The sequence below is a fragment of the Pinus tabuliformis genome, chromosome Q (genome assembly GCF_031772625.1).
Source record: "Pinus tabuliformis cultivar Carrire ecotype Pingquan chromosome Q, CPIR1, whole genome shotgun sequence".
Classification (NCBI taxonomy): Eukaryota; Viridiplantae; Streptophyta; class Pinopsida; order Pinales; family Pinaceae; genus Pinus; species Pinus tabuliformis.
Window position 1 is genome coordinate 546,310,546 of NC_142296.1, and position 14,789 is coordinate 546,325,334.

The 14,789-nt window shown below is 41.5% G+C and overlaps 1 protein-coding gene across 2 annotated transcripts in view; it reads left to right on the top strand.

The window, feature by feature from the left end:
• EMB2804 (tubulin folding cofactor B) overlaps positions 1-14,789 on the top strand; it is a 287,364-nt gene that overhangs the window by 187,817 nt on the left and 84,758 nt on the right. For both annotated transcript variants that reach the window (XM_089384839.1, XM_089384838.1), the window contains exon 9: positions 3,300-3,369. In XM_089384839.1, the coding sequence (XP_089240965.1) occupies positions 3,300-3,369 (70 nt within the window). The remainder of the gene's footprint in view (positions 1-3,299; positions 3,370-14,789) is intronic.

The window sequence follows — 14,789 nt, forward strand, 5'->3', positions numbered from 1 at the left end:
CAATGCCCTTGGAGAATTGAACTGCAACCCGTGTAGCTTGTTGCTTCGAACCCCAATCTTTTTGACCTTCTTCTAGTTTTGGTGTTTAATGAATAACTTTTGCCCCATCAGGTAGACATGCTACCCGTCATCCTGTAATGCAGACACTGAAATCAGGTTCATAACCAAACTTGGAACATGAAAGACATCTGTAGCACTGGTGTTCTTGCCTGACTCCCTCTGAATGTTGATGGTACCTCTCCCAATTGGAGTACACTTCACCTTGTTTTCCATCTGAATTTGGAAGTCCATTTGCTTCTCCTTGTAATTGGAGAAATGGCCTCTAACCCTTGTCATATGTGTTGACGCTCCACTGTCTATGTACTAGACACCTGTGGACGTGGAGCTAGAGAGGCAAGCTACGAGAGCAAATTCATTCTCCATCCTAGAAGACAAATGCTCAATGTCTGCTGAAGCTATTGTGTGATTTCCCCTCTTGTCCTTATTTCTGTTAGGACAATGGCTGACGTAGTGTCCATGTTGATCGCAACCAAAACATTTGACCTAAGATAAGTCCTTTTTCTTCTCTCCTTTCGAGCCTTGCCCCTTATTGGGACCCTTCTTCACTTTTCCTTTTCCTACTAGAGCGACATTCTCTTGCTCCTCTTTCACCTTCGGTACTTTGCCACTGCTATTGGTGTCATTGACTAAGCTGAGCCTCAACTCCTCTTGAGTGAAATCACTCCATATGCGATCCCAATCTGGAAGCTTGTCTTGCCTAGAAACTACTCGACTTGCCTCCAACTATAGTTAATTCATCTCTGACAGACCGAACTCTTTTGAGATAAGAAGTAACATCCTCGCCCTTTTGCATCTTGATGGTTCTCAGCCTTTCCTTGAGGATCATTTTCCTGTATTTTGAAGGATTCTGGTATAGTTTAGCGATGGCATCCCACATTTCCTTCGCTATTCCCTTTTTTGCGATATGTGGAACAATGTGATCCTTGACTCCATCAAGAATCATCCTCTTTGTTTTGGCATTTTCCTTTTTGTAGGTGACCTGCTGTTGTGGATCTGTTGGTACGACAATTATATTTTCTGCATACTTCTTTAGACCATACTCATCTGGAAGGAATGACATCTTGGCCTCCCAAATGAAAAAATTGGAGGCTCCATCCATCCTATCCTGATCTCTCAATCTTATTGTGGCCATCTCTAAAAAAACTGTGAACTTAAATAAACTGGAGAACTGAAGAAATCGAACTAGGTAAAACGCTTGTGTGCTTCTCTTTCCGTGTCTTGCGTTAATTTATGACAACAAACCCTCTGCGCCTAGATCTGCTGTGGTACCATGTGAAATTTCTTTACCTGTAGCAATTGGAAATTAATCTTTTAACCTGTAGCAATTGGAAATTAATCTTTTAACTTATGCAGTTTATTTGTCTTTAGAATTTTTATGGCAAATAATGTTTAATTCACTATTGCAATCTTTGCAAATAAAATTTAGTCCCGAGGATGTGGTCTAATGGTTAGGTGGGGAGGTTTGGTCCCCACAGGTCTTGTGGTCCAATCCCGGGCAGGACAATGTATGCCTGAGAGCCTGCTCCGGGCACAATTTCTTTAGTTGAAAAAAAATATTAAAAAAAAAGTCTGGAGGATGTGGTTCAACGGTTAGGTGGGGATGTTGGGTCCCTGCAGGACTCATGGTCCAATCTCGGGCAGGACTATGTACTCCTAAGCACTACCCCAGGCACGATTTCTTCAGGTGAAAAAAATCCTCATAAAGAAAATTCAGGAATTGAAAAAATAATGCACACAAAAATTTGGACACCAAGCTTTTTGGACAATAGTCCCTGAAAAAACCCCAATGTGGGGAAAACCAGTTAGTAGATGAGGGTTTTATTATAATTCTTCAGCAAATTAGAGAGTACATCAATCTGCTTGCCTGACACTGGCAAAACTCCTGAAAATTTTATTTCACACCTCCAACTGGCAAATTGATCTAAAAATACCGAGTTTCCTTCTGCAAATCCAACTCGGTCTTCCAGTGATTCACTCCCTCTACCTGCAACTCGCATTGGTTTTAGTAACTCGCACTAACAACTGAGAAATGCCTTCGAATTTAGTTTTGAATAATAAACTGCCTCCCTTTGTCCACTGAAGCTACTCGTACCTCCTCCGACAAATCTTCTCGCAACTAGAAATGGAATTACTGCTCCAACAACTCGCACTGGGTAAATTGGGTATTCACATTGTTTGCTTCGGCCTTCTATTTGCAAAACAATATTGACCTTGTTTGACTGAGAATATTGGAAATCACTGTGAGAATCTCCTCCCAAACCTTCTGTTGAAACCCTTCTAGTGGTGTCTCCCTCTACTTCAATTGTCCCCTTCTGCAATTGGGTAAGTCAAACTGCTCAAGTGTTTCTCTCCAAACCCCATCGATTTTCTCTTATAATCTCTTGTTGAACAATCAATTGCCATGATCTAATCATGATCGATGGCTAAGATCATCTTGAACCCATCAAGTGACTTTTCCGGAAGTCTATAGAGCAAAACCGATTTTCCTCAATTAATCTGACTTAATTAACTTGTTTTCCTAAGTTAGACTTTGGAAAATAATTAATAATTGGCTAATTAATCTAATTGAGGTGTTTCTTGCGAAACCTTTTCTGGTATTGGAGAAAATGTGTTCCCTAGTTGCTTAGACACCATATAGACTAGAACACCTGTCCAATGCTACAAAAAACTAACACCTATTTATATGCCAAAGGGCATTGCGCTCTCTACAACATTCCTGCTAACTTGAAAGGCTTTGGGGAGGCATATTACAGTGCTAAGATGACCCAAATGAGTCTTATGATGATTTTGAAGGTGGTAATGAGACATACCCAAGTAATGAAACTTAGTGTTCATTCCTATGACTTAATCTATATATTCTCAAGGACACAGATCTTGACATAAATTACACACTTCTGTGGCAGGTGTACACAATTTTTCACTGATTGTGTCTTGACAATAAAAATCTGACTTCAACATTGGCAATTACTTCTTTTCATCTTCTTTTGCATGGCATACCTTTCAAACTAACATGATCCTTTGGCTAATGTGGTTCAAAGAAATGTATCAATTTTTTAAAAATTCGCAATGCAATGCATATACACATTCAGCATATTGTTGATTTATTTACTGTCTAACGTTGTCAGCTACACACAAAAGACAAATAAGATATGCCAAAGGTATATAATGGAACTAAATTTGCTGTTTATTGTATGACTCTACAGATAAAAGTTTGTTGTTATTTACCTATATTTTTGCAGGGTGAAAGGAAAACGCTATTTCAGTTGTCCACCGTTGCAAGGCGCTATGCTTCGACCAGATAAAGTGAAGGTATGTCTAGCTTGTATGTCCATTTATGGAACACAACCTCCTCATATGGTTACTCTTTGTATGCAAAGAATACAATAAAAACATAATGAAGTATTGCAAAAGACTTATTTTGTTACTCCTTATGTTACTCTATATGGTTAGTGTTTTCTCTTTGTTGTGCTTTAGATGTCGTACCTTGCATTATAAAAGTGTGTTAGCCCTAACAAAGATTGAGGATTTGGTGTTTGAAATTTCACACTTTGGACTCCTAGAGTGGCTGAAATTGACTGCTGAGACAATTTGTAGCTCAAATTGAAAAACCAAGACTATTGTTGGATTCTTTGCAGAACATTAGGGGTTTCTCTATTTTGTATTTTTCAGATTTCAATCATTTTAACATACAAATTTCAGTCCAAAGGTTTCATAATATTTTTGGAAATTCCTGTTTCTGGAAAATTTCTTCTTCAGGGATTTTTTTTTCAGCAATTTTTGTTTTGGAAAATTTCCTTAGTCAGTGATTGTTATTGCAAAATTTAACACTACCGCAATGCTTCACTAAGCAATCTAAATTGAAAGCAACAATGGGATTAGTTACCACTGTCACCTAAGCAACTACTCTTGTTTTTGTTGTTGGATATAATCACCCACAAGGAAGGCTTCTCCAATAGATCTTGTGTATTAAGTAGCCCAAATGGCTTAGGCTAAATACCACCAAAGGATTCTACTACAAGATTCACCCCAAGGTAAATATGCAATGGTTAAGGTTTTGGGTGATTTAAGCTATATTTTCAAAAACGAGTTCAAAGTTCCCTACGACTAAATATATAAGTCTTAGTCAGATCAAAATAGGCTCAAATAGATGCCCAAACACATGCAGTCAAGAAAATATACTTTGTTGTTTTAAACTAGGTATTGTTGATTTTCTAGTGCAATCAAGACTAATACAATTTTTCTATTTGGTAACTACTCTAATGATACATTTTAACTTTGTTACATCATATTCTCATCATCAAGCAATTACACATAGAAAAATTTCAACTATCAATAGAGTAGTAGATCACAATAAACAAACAATAGACAAGAGACACCAAAATTTAGGCCAGCGACCAGGAAAAAACCCACAAAGGAAAACCCCAACAAATCTTTCGTTATGAGAGAGAGTTCAATTCATTAATTTGTTCCATCCTCTTTCTCGGTCACAGAGATAAGGATCCAAACAATTTCCATGTACCATAGAGATAAGGAGCCATAGAACTTCACTTTACCACAGAGATAAGGAACCACATAGAAGCTCACATACCACAGAAGATAGTGCCACAAAGAGGCTCAGATACCATAGAAGATAGTTCCACAGAGGCTTGCATACCACAGAAGATAGTGCCATAGATACGCTCAGATACCACAGAAGATAGTTCCATAGAGGCTCGCATATCATAGAAGATAGTGCCACAGAGAGGCTCACATACCACAGAAGATAGTGCCATAGATCCGCAAGGTTCCATAGAGATATTTGCACACCAAAACAAAGATACATGAGATGATCCAAAGCTTCCTTGAAGGGGGGTGAATAGGCTCAATATATAGTTGTTCGTCCATGCTAATAGACATGTCTCTTGGGCAGGCCGACTTGATCTAGGAGGGGGCCGACTTTGTTGGATAGTGGATAAACCAATGCTCCTCGTGTGTTTCGTGACATGTACTAACCGCCTCTCATGGATCCTTATCTCTAGCGATGTGATCGTTGACTAACACCTACAGGTTTTGGTCTAATGGCAATCGTGATTCCCAATAAATGGTATCAAAGCGTAGGTCACGGGTTCGATACAAACTTGACTCACATTAGGGGGGGAGATTGTTGGACATTGGATAAACCAACGCTCCCCGTGTGTTTTGCGACATGGACTAACCGCCTCTCTTGGATTCTTATCTCTGGCAATGTGATCATTGACAAACAACTACGGGTTTTGTTCTAATGCCAATCGTGATTCCCAACAAACTTGGCATTTGTGAGGGCATAAATTCAAATTTAATTTTTCTTTTTATTTCTTGATGAAAATACCGAACATGGCTACTAAAATTCCAACATGAATTAGAATATTTACAGCATGGAAATATATGTAACAATTGTAAGAAAAGAACCCCATAATTTATAACAAATAAGTGAATATTTGTTGATGTTTGTAGCATGGGAAGGTACTTCTACAAAGGCCTAAATGCCTAGGCATGGAGAAGTCACCTAATGGAGTTAGATATGTGAAAATTTCACTACTGAAATTCTATTGCAACTATTGGAAATTATTCTTCTAACTGTTAATTAATTTAACAATTTATTTGCTACGACTACTTAGCAACTGACACTGACACTGATCCATCATGCTACTGAACACTGTGGGCCCCTGTAGCAAGGTAATGATCCATGAGGAGGACACCTCAATGGACCTTGCCCAAAACTCTGCAACTTTGGGGATATAGCTCCATATCACCCCACGTCACTCTTGGAGGTATAGCTTCATACATGACAAACTCTTCCTCCAGCTTGGAGGACAACTTGTCTATGTATGCAAACGCTGCCGCCTGGTCCTGCTTCTCCTGCTTTTCCTTCTTCTTGAGAGGACACTGAGTACTATAGTGACCGAACTCACCACATCTGAAACACTTGACCTTTGACAGGTCCTTCTTTTGATTTTTTCCCCCCTGTCCTTGGATGGGACCCTTCGATGCTAGGGCCACATTCTCCTCTTCCTTCTCACCCTTCATGGCCTTGTCGCTGCTTCCGCTGATGGTGCTCTTTACTAGATCTCGCCTCAACTCCTCCTGCTTTAGATTGGACCACATCGTGTCGCATCCAGGCAATGTGTCTCTACCCAAGATGCTTTGGACAAACAACTACCAATCCTCTAAGACACTATTCAGTGCCTCCCTAATGACTGCAAGCTTATCATGGACCTCCTGAATCTTGGTGAGGAAGGGATCTATGCCTTCACCCTTCTGCATCTTGATGCTTGTCAACTTCTCTTGGAGAAACATCTTCTACTGCTCGGTAGAACTCTAAAATAACTTGGAGAGAGCATCCCATATCTCCTTGGTTGTCCCTTTCTCTGCCACATGTGAGACTAGATGACCTCGGACTCCATCCAAAATCATTCTCTTTGCTTCGCCACTTCCTTCCAGGACTCCTTGAGCTGATCGACATCCTAGGCGACTGCTACCACGTTCTCTACGTAGGCTTTCAGGCCATGTTCATCTAGAAGGAAGGACATCCTACCCTTTCATATGGCATAGTTGGAGGCTTCCTCCATCCTATCATGATTTCTAAGCCCAGCGGTGGCCATCTTTGAAACTAGACGAAAATCTCCCTCTTTCCCTTTGCTCGGTTGCTGGATCTGCTGCACGCAACTGGAAAAATTAGATCTCTAAAACTCGAGATCCCTTGATGATCTGATAATCACCCTATGAGTGACATCAGTTAAAGATTTATTGAATAAAGGTATTACAGACTCATGTGCTGGTGTGTGTGTATATGTTATTTAAGCAACGGATCGATCAGATTGCCAATACACAGACATTTAAATGGAAATACAGCAGAGAAATACAGTAAGCAAACACACGAACACAAGAAATTAATAAGGAGTTCACCCTATTCTCCAAGGCTATATCTTTGGTCCAGATTTTAGTGGTGGCCTTGTTTTATTGTGTCTTTAAGCAGAGAATTACAATGCAGGATCTCAATATGAGTCACCTGAAGCAGATTTTGCTTGGCAGGGTGGTTCTTGGATTCCCCAAGCCATTGGAGTGCATAGACTCTTCTGCCTACCAGCTCTGTGACCTTCTGGTCTACAATGGAAAGAGCCCAATGTGGTGCTCAGCCCGGACAGATCCTCTATGGGATGGCTTGAATCTCTCAAGCTTTCGGATGCTCGATGCTGCCTTTGGTCAGCTCGGCCCTCTGTCCTCTTTTACTTTTGCTTCGCTGTCTTCTTCTCTCTGTGTCCCGTCCTCCTCTCAGGGTTCTGGTCTCTCTGTCTCTCGGGGTTCTTTGTCCCTCTGTGTGTGTCTCTGACTATGTATTCTGTCTCTGTTCATGGCTTTGAAGCCATCCGTTCCCATGTCTGTTCGGTTCCTCTTCCGCCTCCGTCGAATCACCTTCTGCAGCTGCGCTTGGAGTTCCCTGGCTCGGCGTCATCATCAGCTCTCAGGGAGTGGCCACATGTCCTCCTGTAACTCGCGCCAGCCTGCTTCGTCGGTTCATTTCTTCGGTTACGTCGTGGATGAAGTCTTCCTCCACCATGGCGGTCAAACGGACCTCAATCCTTCTAAAACGTGGCTTAATCCTTCGTTGATTCTGTTTCCCCCATCGGGCGCGATCTCAGCCGTCCGATCTGGATTGCCCAGATCCAACGCTGTTCGCTCATTTCGTGCAGTTGACTTGCTCGACTGTTAGCACACGATCAACGACGGTTTTCTCTCTCCTCCGCTTGCCACGCGTTGATCGTTGAGTGGGATCGCTCTGCTTTCTCCCAAAACTGCTTACCATTTGAGGGCGGCCCGATCAATACCGCCGGTTTCTAGAGCGCGGGTCCCGCCTTTGTTCTTTAACGCTTTTTCGCTTTTCGCCCGCGGTTCTCCGACTCCCCATGTGTCCGAGTGCTCGGGGCTACTCCATTTCGGCCCTTTTTGCCCAGCGATGCGCGATTAGATCACGCATCAAAATTCATCTCTGTTAATCTCGCATCAAAATTCATCTCTGTTTCCCGATCCGGGCCTCCCAGGGGCTAATTCGGCCTCCCGCGCAGTCTTCATGGGCCTCGGTCAGTGCGCTTTGACTGAGGTCCTCGCCGTTCCACGCTGGCTACCATTGCCACTGGTTCAGGGGTGTTTTTAATTGCTGTTTTGGAATTTCTTAATGTTTGTCTCGACCTTATATTGTCATGGTTCTCTTGACAGTTCTTTATGGATCCAATTCGGATCACGGCCTTCCCACTGAAAAAGCTTTTGGACCACCAAAAGTTGGTTTTCAAGCATCGACTAAGTGAGGGTATTGATTTCTCACTTGTTCAATCTCAATCCACTTTGCACTGCTTGGCTTTGAACCTTTGAGTCTAATCCTGAGGTACTCAACATCTCCCTTGTGCGTTGTCCTTACCTTCTTGTCCAGCACTGTGTCTTCCTACAACTCATTAAGATATTCAAGTAGCAGGTCATCAATAGAAGGCAATTGACTTTGCTCTTCGGGGTCCTCAATCATTGAAGGTTCAAACAATCTCAAGCAATCTGCATTTACAACTGAGTAGATGTGCATGTAAGCTGGTAGATCAAGGCGAAAAACATTTTCACCAATCTTCTCAAGTATCCTAAAGGGTCCATACCTGATAGGATTTAGCTTTTTACGTTCACTTTGCATCCTGTCCTTGTTGATATACAGCCAGACTTGGTCACCAACTTGAAAACTATGCTCCATCCGATGCTTATCATGCCTAGCCTTGTACTTGGCTTGGCTCTTTTTCAGCTGTTCCTGTACTGCCTGGTGGATCTCTTGGATCTGATCAATGAACCTAGATGCCTTGTCCACATCACTGTGTCCATCAACCATGGTATCTTTACCAAAGACAAAATCCAAAGGAGACCTTGGTGTGAAACCAAAACAAGTCTCAAAAGGAGATCTCTGTGTAAAAGAGTGTTTTTCTTTGTTGTAAGTGTGCTGCACATGACACAAGTGTTCATCCCATAGCTTAGGATGTTTGCTACAATATCCTCTCAGTGACTGGATCACTATCCTGTTAACTACTTTTGTCTGGCCATCTGTTTGTGGATGAAAAGCTGTGCTTTTCTTCAGTTTGGTGTTGATCAGTTCCCACAGACTCGACCAAAACTTCCCCACAAATTGGGTGTCTCGATCAAATACAATGGAAGTGGGTAATCCAAAATGAACCCATACATGTTCAAAGAACAATTTTGCAGTCTGTTCAGCTGTAATCTGTTTATTACAAGGTATCAAAATACACATTTTGCTGAACCTATCCACAACAACATATAGATAATCATGACCTTTCCTAGATTTAGGTAGTGCTCCAACAAAATCCATGGAAATGCTTTCCCAAGGGTGAGAAGGAATTGGCAATGGAGTGTATAAGCCTAGTTTTCTATTGCTGGGCTTGCTTTTAGCACACATAGCACACCCTCTTACATATCTAGAAACTGTCTCATTCATTTTCGGCCAATAGCAGAACCTTTGCAGCTGTGCAACTGTTTTACTTACCCCAAAGTGACTTGATATCAGAGAAGTGTGTGCTTCCCTAATTATCTTTACTCTCTCAGTTTGTGGAATGCAGAGTTTCCCACAATGATATAAGAGTCGGTCCTTCATATGATAGTCCAATTCTTCTACTCTTTTGCCTTGACTTAAAGTTGCATATACATCTTTAAAGTCCATATCCTGAGCATATTGTTCAATGTAGCTTTCATGTAGTACAGAATTATGCTTAAGTATGGTAGATGCATTTATAATGGGCCTAGATAACATGTCTGCAACTTTGTTATGTATGCCCTTTTTATATATGATGACTAGGTGAAACTGTTGTAGAAAACTCATCCATCTGTAATGTCTTGATTGCTGCAACTTAGTTTGGGAGTGTAGATATTGAAGTGGTTGATGATCAGTATGTATTACTGTCTCTTTGCTCATTAAGTAATGTTTCCACTTTTTCACACTCTGAACTAATGTATACAATTCTTTATCATAGGTAGGATAGTTAACTACTGCAGGATTAAAAGTCTCAGAATGATAACATATGGGTTTACCATGTTGTGTCAGCACTGCTCCCGTGGCATAGTCACTGACATCAGTTTGGATCTCAAATGGTCTTTGTAGATCTGGCAGTGCTAGTACAGGTGCTGTACTAATCTTTTCTTTTAAGGTGTCGAAGGCTTTTTGATGTTTGCCCCCCCACTGAAACACCTTGTTCAATCCTGTTAAAGCATGTAAGGGAGCTGCAATTGATGAGATGTTAGAAATGAACTTCCTCCAATATCGTGTTGCTCCTAAGAAGCTTCTCACTTCTGTAGCAGACCTGGGTTTAAGCCAGTTCACAATGACTGCCACTTTAGAGGGATCTATTTTCAGTTCACCTCCCCCTACTATATGACCCAAGTAGTTTAGAGATGTTTTTCCAAATTCACATTTTGAGAGTTTAACATAAAGGTTTTCTCTTTTCAAAACATCTAATGTCTGCTTAACACGCTTTAAATGTTCTTCCCACATTTTACTAAAAATAAAAATGTCATCCAGGTACACAATAACAAAATCATCAAGAAAAGGTTTGAGTACATCATTCATTAATCTCATGAAAGTAGCATGAGCATTGGTCAAGCCAAAAGGCATAACCAGCCATTCATACAATCCCTGCTTTGTTTTGAAAGTAGTTTTCCATGCATCTTGCTCTACAACTCTGACTTGGTGGTATCCACTGTGCAAATCCAGCTTGGTGAAATAAACAACTTCCTTCAATTGATCTAAAAGATCATCTATGCGAGGAAGGGGATAATGATTTTTAATTGTTATCTTATTCAGTGCTCGGTGGTCAATGCACATTCTCCACGAACCATCTTTCTTTCTCACCAAAACGATTGGTGACCCACATGGTGATGTGCTAGGCCTGATGAACCTTTTCTCGAACAACTCCTGCACTTGCTTCTTGATTTCAACATTCTCTAAAGCAGACAACCTATACATTCCAATGTTAGGAAATGGAACATCTTGCTGCAAAATAATATCATGTACTATTCCCTTTTTGGGTGGCAGACCTTTAGGTTCTTGAAATAAGACATCATACTCTGAAACAAACTTTTCTATATCAGCTTACTGTTCAGCGTTACAGCCCTCAAATACATTGGTTTTATCAAGTTTCTTTTCCTTTACAACCATCAGTAAGAATTGTTTGCATGAATTTATCATTCTTTTCATCTGCCCTGAGTTTATGAGAGTATAATTATTCTTGAGCTTATGAGCTCTTACAAAGTATTCGATTCCATCTTTAACAAGTAGATACTTGTTCTCAGCTCTATAGAAAATAGCCTTTCTATCATACAAGTAAGGACTTCTTAAAACAATTCCACATATATCCAAAGGAATTATGTCTAACTCAACCTCATCTACAAATGCTGACCCAAAAGAAAACTTGAGTTTGCACTATCTAGTCACTTGTAGTTGTTCTTTATCATTCAACCATCCTAATGGGTATGGTTTCTTATGAGGTATAGTTGCTAATCCCAATTTCTTTACAATTGCTTCGGAAATTAGATTTACTTGTGAGCCACTATCAAACAAAGTATCAATCTTTTGATTTTTGGAAATAACTCGAATATGGAAAAGCTCATGTCTTTTTCTCTCATTTTCTTCATCAATAACAAATTGAGCAGAATTACTAGTAGATGCTTCAGAATTCTTACCTTTTATACCTATGGCTGCAATAGTTGTTTCATCTCCTGAGTTTGACCCCAAATCTTTCTGAATAGCTGCAATAGTCTTCTTCTTCTTGCCCTCAGACTTTTTAGGTCTCAGCTCTGGATGTAGAATCCAACAATGCTCATCATCATGCCCATCTTTTTTACAATGAGTGCATGAAGCTTTGCTTTTCTGGGCAGTGTTAGCCTTCCTTGCTTTCCACTTCTGCTTTCTTTTCTCCTTGCTCTTGCTTACAGTGGGCTGGGATGGTCCCCCAACTTCTGGATTTCCATTCTTTCCTCTAGCTTCTAGATGAGTAGCTTGTACAAATACCTCATTTATACTAGCGGGATTAAACATGAGGATGGTATGCCTCATGTAGCTGTGTAGACCACGAATGTACTTCAAAAGAGTCTCTGGTGAGTCTAATGAGATACCCAACATCAATGCTCTTTTTCTAAATTCTTGAGTATACCCTTGCACACTTTGCCCTTTCAACTGCCGAAGAGTTTGCCAACTCATCATGGCTTGTTGCATGTAGGTCAATGGATAGAACTGCTTTTTGACTAGAGCAACAAATTCACTCCAGACAGAGATAGTCTTACTATGTCTTTTCATATCAGCTTGGGTTCTGTCTTCCCACCAAACCAAGGCAGTGCCTCTTAGGCGTAGGCTTGCCAGTGGAATCTTACTCTTGTCTGAGCCTATGTTATGTACCTGCAATACACATCAATTTGTCTAATCCAATTGTCCAACTTTTCAGCATTTAGCTCTCCATCATATATAGGCAAATCAAATTTAACATCTAGCTTGATCAAAGATGCTTTCTTATTATGCACAGGGCTATTAGGAGGTGGGAAAAAGCTTTCCTCTTTCCCCTTTCCTTTGGAGTGGTCATGGAAATGAGACTCATCTTCTTCTTTATCTTGTTTAGAACCTGATGAATCTTCAACCTTATGCTTTCTAAAGTCCCTATACATTTCTTCTACCATAGACTTTATAGCTAGGAAACTTTCTATGAATTGAGGGTATGGCCCCACAGAACCTTCCTCTGACATTGTCTTCCGAGGATAGACTCTCACAATTTCAGGATTAGTTTCCACCAACTCTTCTTCTCCTAATTTGAGCTTTGATCTAGTGAGCATTCACCAGCTAAATCAACACAAGCTTGTCTAACCTTACAACCTAGAGCTCTGATACCACTTGATCTGATAATCACCCTATGAGTGACCTCAGTTAAAGATTTATTGAATAAAGGTATTACAGACTCATGTGATGGTGTGTGTGTCTATGTTATTTAAGCAACGGATCGATCAGATTGCCAATACACAAACATTTAAATGGAAAGATAGCAGAGAAATACAGTAAGCAAACACACGAACACAAGAAATTCATAAGGAGTTCACCCTATTCTCCAGGGCTACATCTCTGGTCCAGCTTTCAGTGGTGGCCTTGTCTTATTGTGTCTTTAAGCAGAGAATTACAATGCAGGATCTCAATATGAGTCACCTGAAGCAGATTTTGCTTGGCAGGGTGGTTCTTGGATTCCCCAAGCCACTGGAGTGCATAGACTCTTCTGCCTACCAGCTCTGTGACCTTCTAGTCTACAATGGAAAGAGCCCAATGTGGTGCTCAATCCGGACAGATCCTCTATGGGATGGCTTGAATCTCTCAAGCTTTCGGATGCTCGATGCTGCCTTTGGTCAGCTCGACCCTCTGTCCTCTTCTGCTTTTGCTTCATTGTCTTCTTCTCTCTGTGTCCCGTCCTCCTCTCGGGGTTCTCTGTCCCTCTATGTGTGTCTCTGACTGTGTATTCTGTCTCTGTTCATGGCTTTGAAGCCATCCGTTCCCATGTCTATTCGGTTCCTCTTCCGCCTCTGTCGAATCACCTTCTGCAGCTGCGCTTGGAGTTCCTTGGCTCGGCGTCATCATTAACTCGTAGGGAGTGGCCACATGTCCTTCTGTAACTCACGCCAGCCTGTTTCGTCGGTTCATTTCTTCGGTTACGTCGTGGATGAAGTCTTCCTCCACCGTGGCGGTCAAACGGACCTCAATCCTTCTAAAACGCGGCTTAATCCTTCATCAATTCCGCTTCCCCCATCGGGCGCTATCTCAGCCGTCTGATTTGGATCCCGCAGTTGACTTGCTCGACCGTTAGCGTGCGATCAACGGCAGTTTTCTCTCTCCTCCGCTTGCCACGCATTGATCGTTGAGTGGGATTGCTCCGCTTTCTCCCAAAACTGTTTACCGTTTGAGGGCGCCCCGATCAATACCGCTGGTTTCCAGAACGCGGGTTCTGCCTTTGTCCTTTAGCGCTTTTTCGCTTTTCGCTCGTGGTTCTCCAAATCCCCACATGTTCGAGTGCTCGGGGCTACTCCATTTCGGCCCTTTTCGCCCAGCGGTCACGCATCAAAATTCACCTCTATTTCCCGATCCGGGTTTCCCAGGGGCTAATTCGGCCTCCCGCGCAGCCTCCATGGGCTTTGGTCAGCGCGCTTTGACCGAGGTCCTTGTCGTTCCACGCTGGCTGCCATTGCCACTGGTTCAGGCATGTTTTTGATCGCTGTTTTGGAATTTCTTGATGTTTGTCTTGACCTGATACAGTCATGGTTCTCTTGACAGTTCTTTATGGATCCAATTCGGATCACCTGAGAGAAATTTTCTCTTCGTGTGTGTTATTGCTCTTCCACCCAATGCTGATTCTGCTACTACAAACTGTTGCAAAACCCTCTGTGCCCACCCAAGGAATTTGCTCAACAAAACTCTGAGTTGTTGCTGCTTCCTCTGCCTGCTGGAATCACTATGTTGGAAATTGAATCCTTGCCCAGTGATATGAACTGCCTCGCTAGACATTGCACAACACCAAATTTTTGGCCTGTTGTTCCCTCTTAACATAGAAATTTTCTTCTTTCACCTCTGAGCTTCCTGGCTGATCAATCACGTTTTGATACCATTTGAAAATTTTACCACTGAAATTCCATTGCAACAACTGGAAATTATT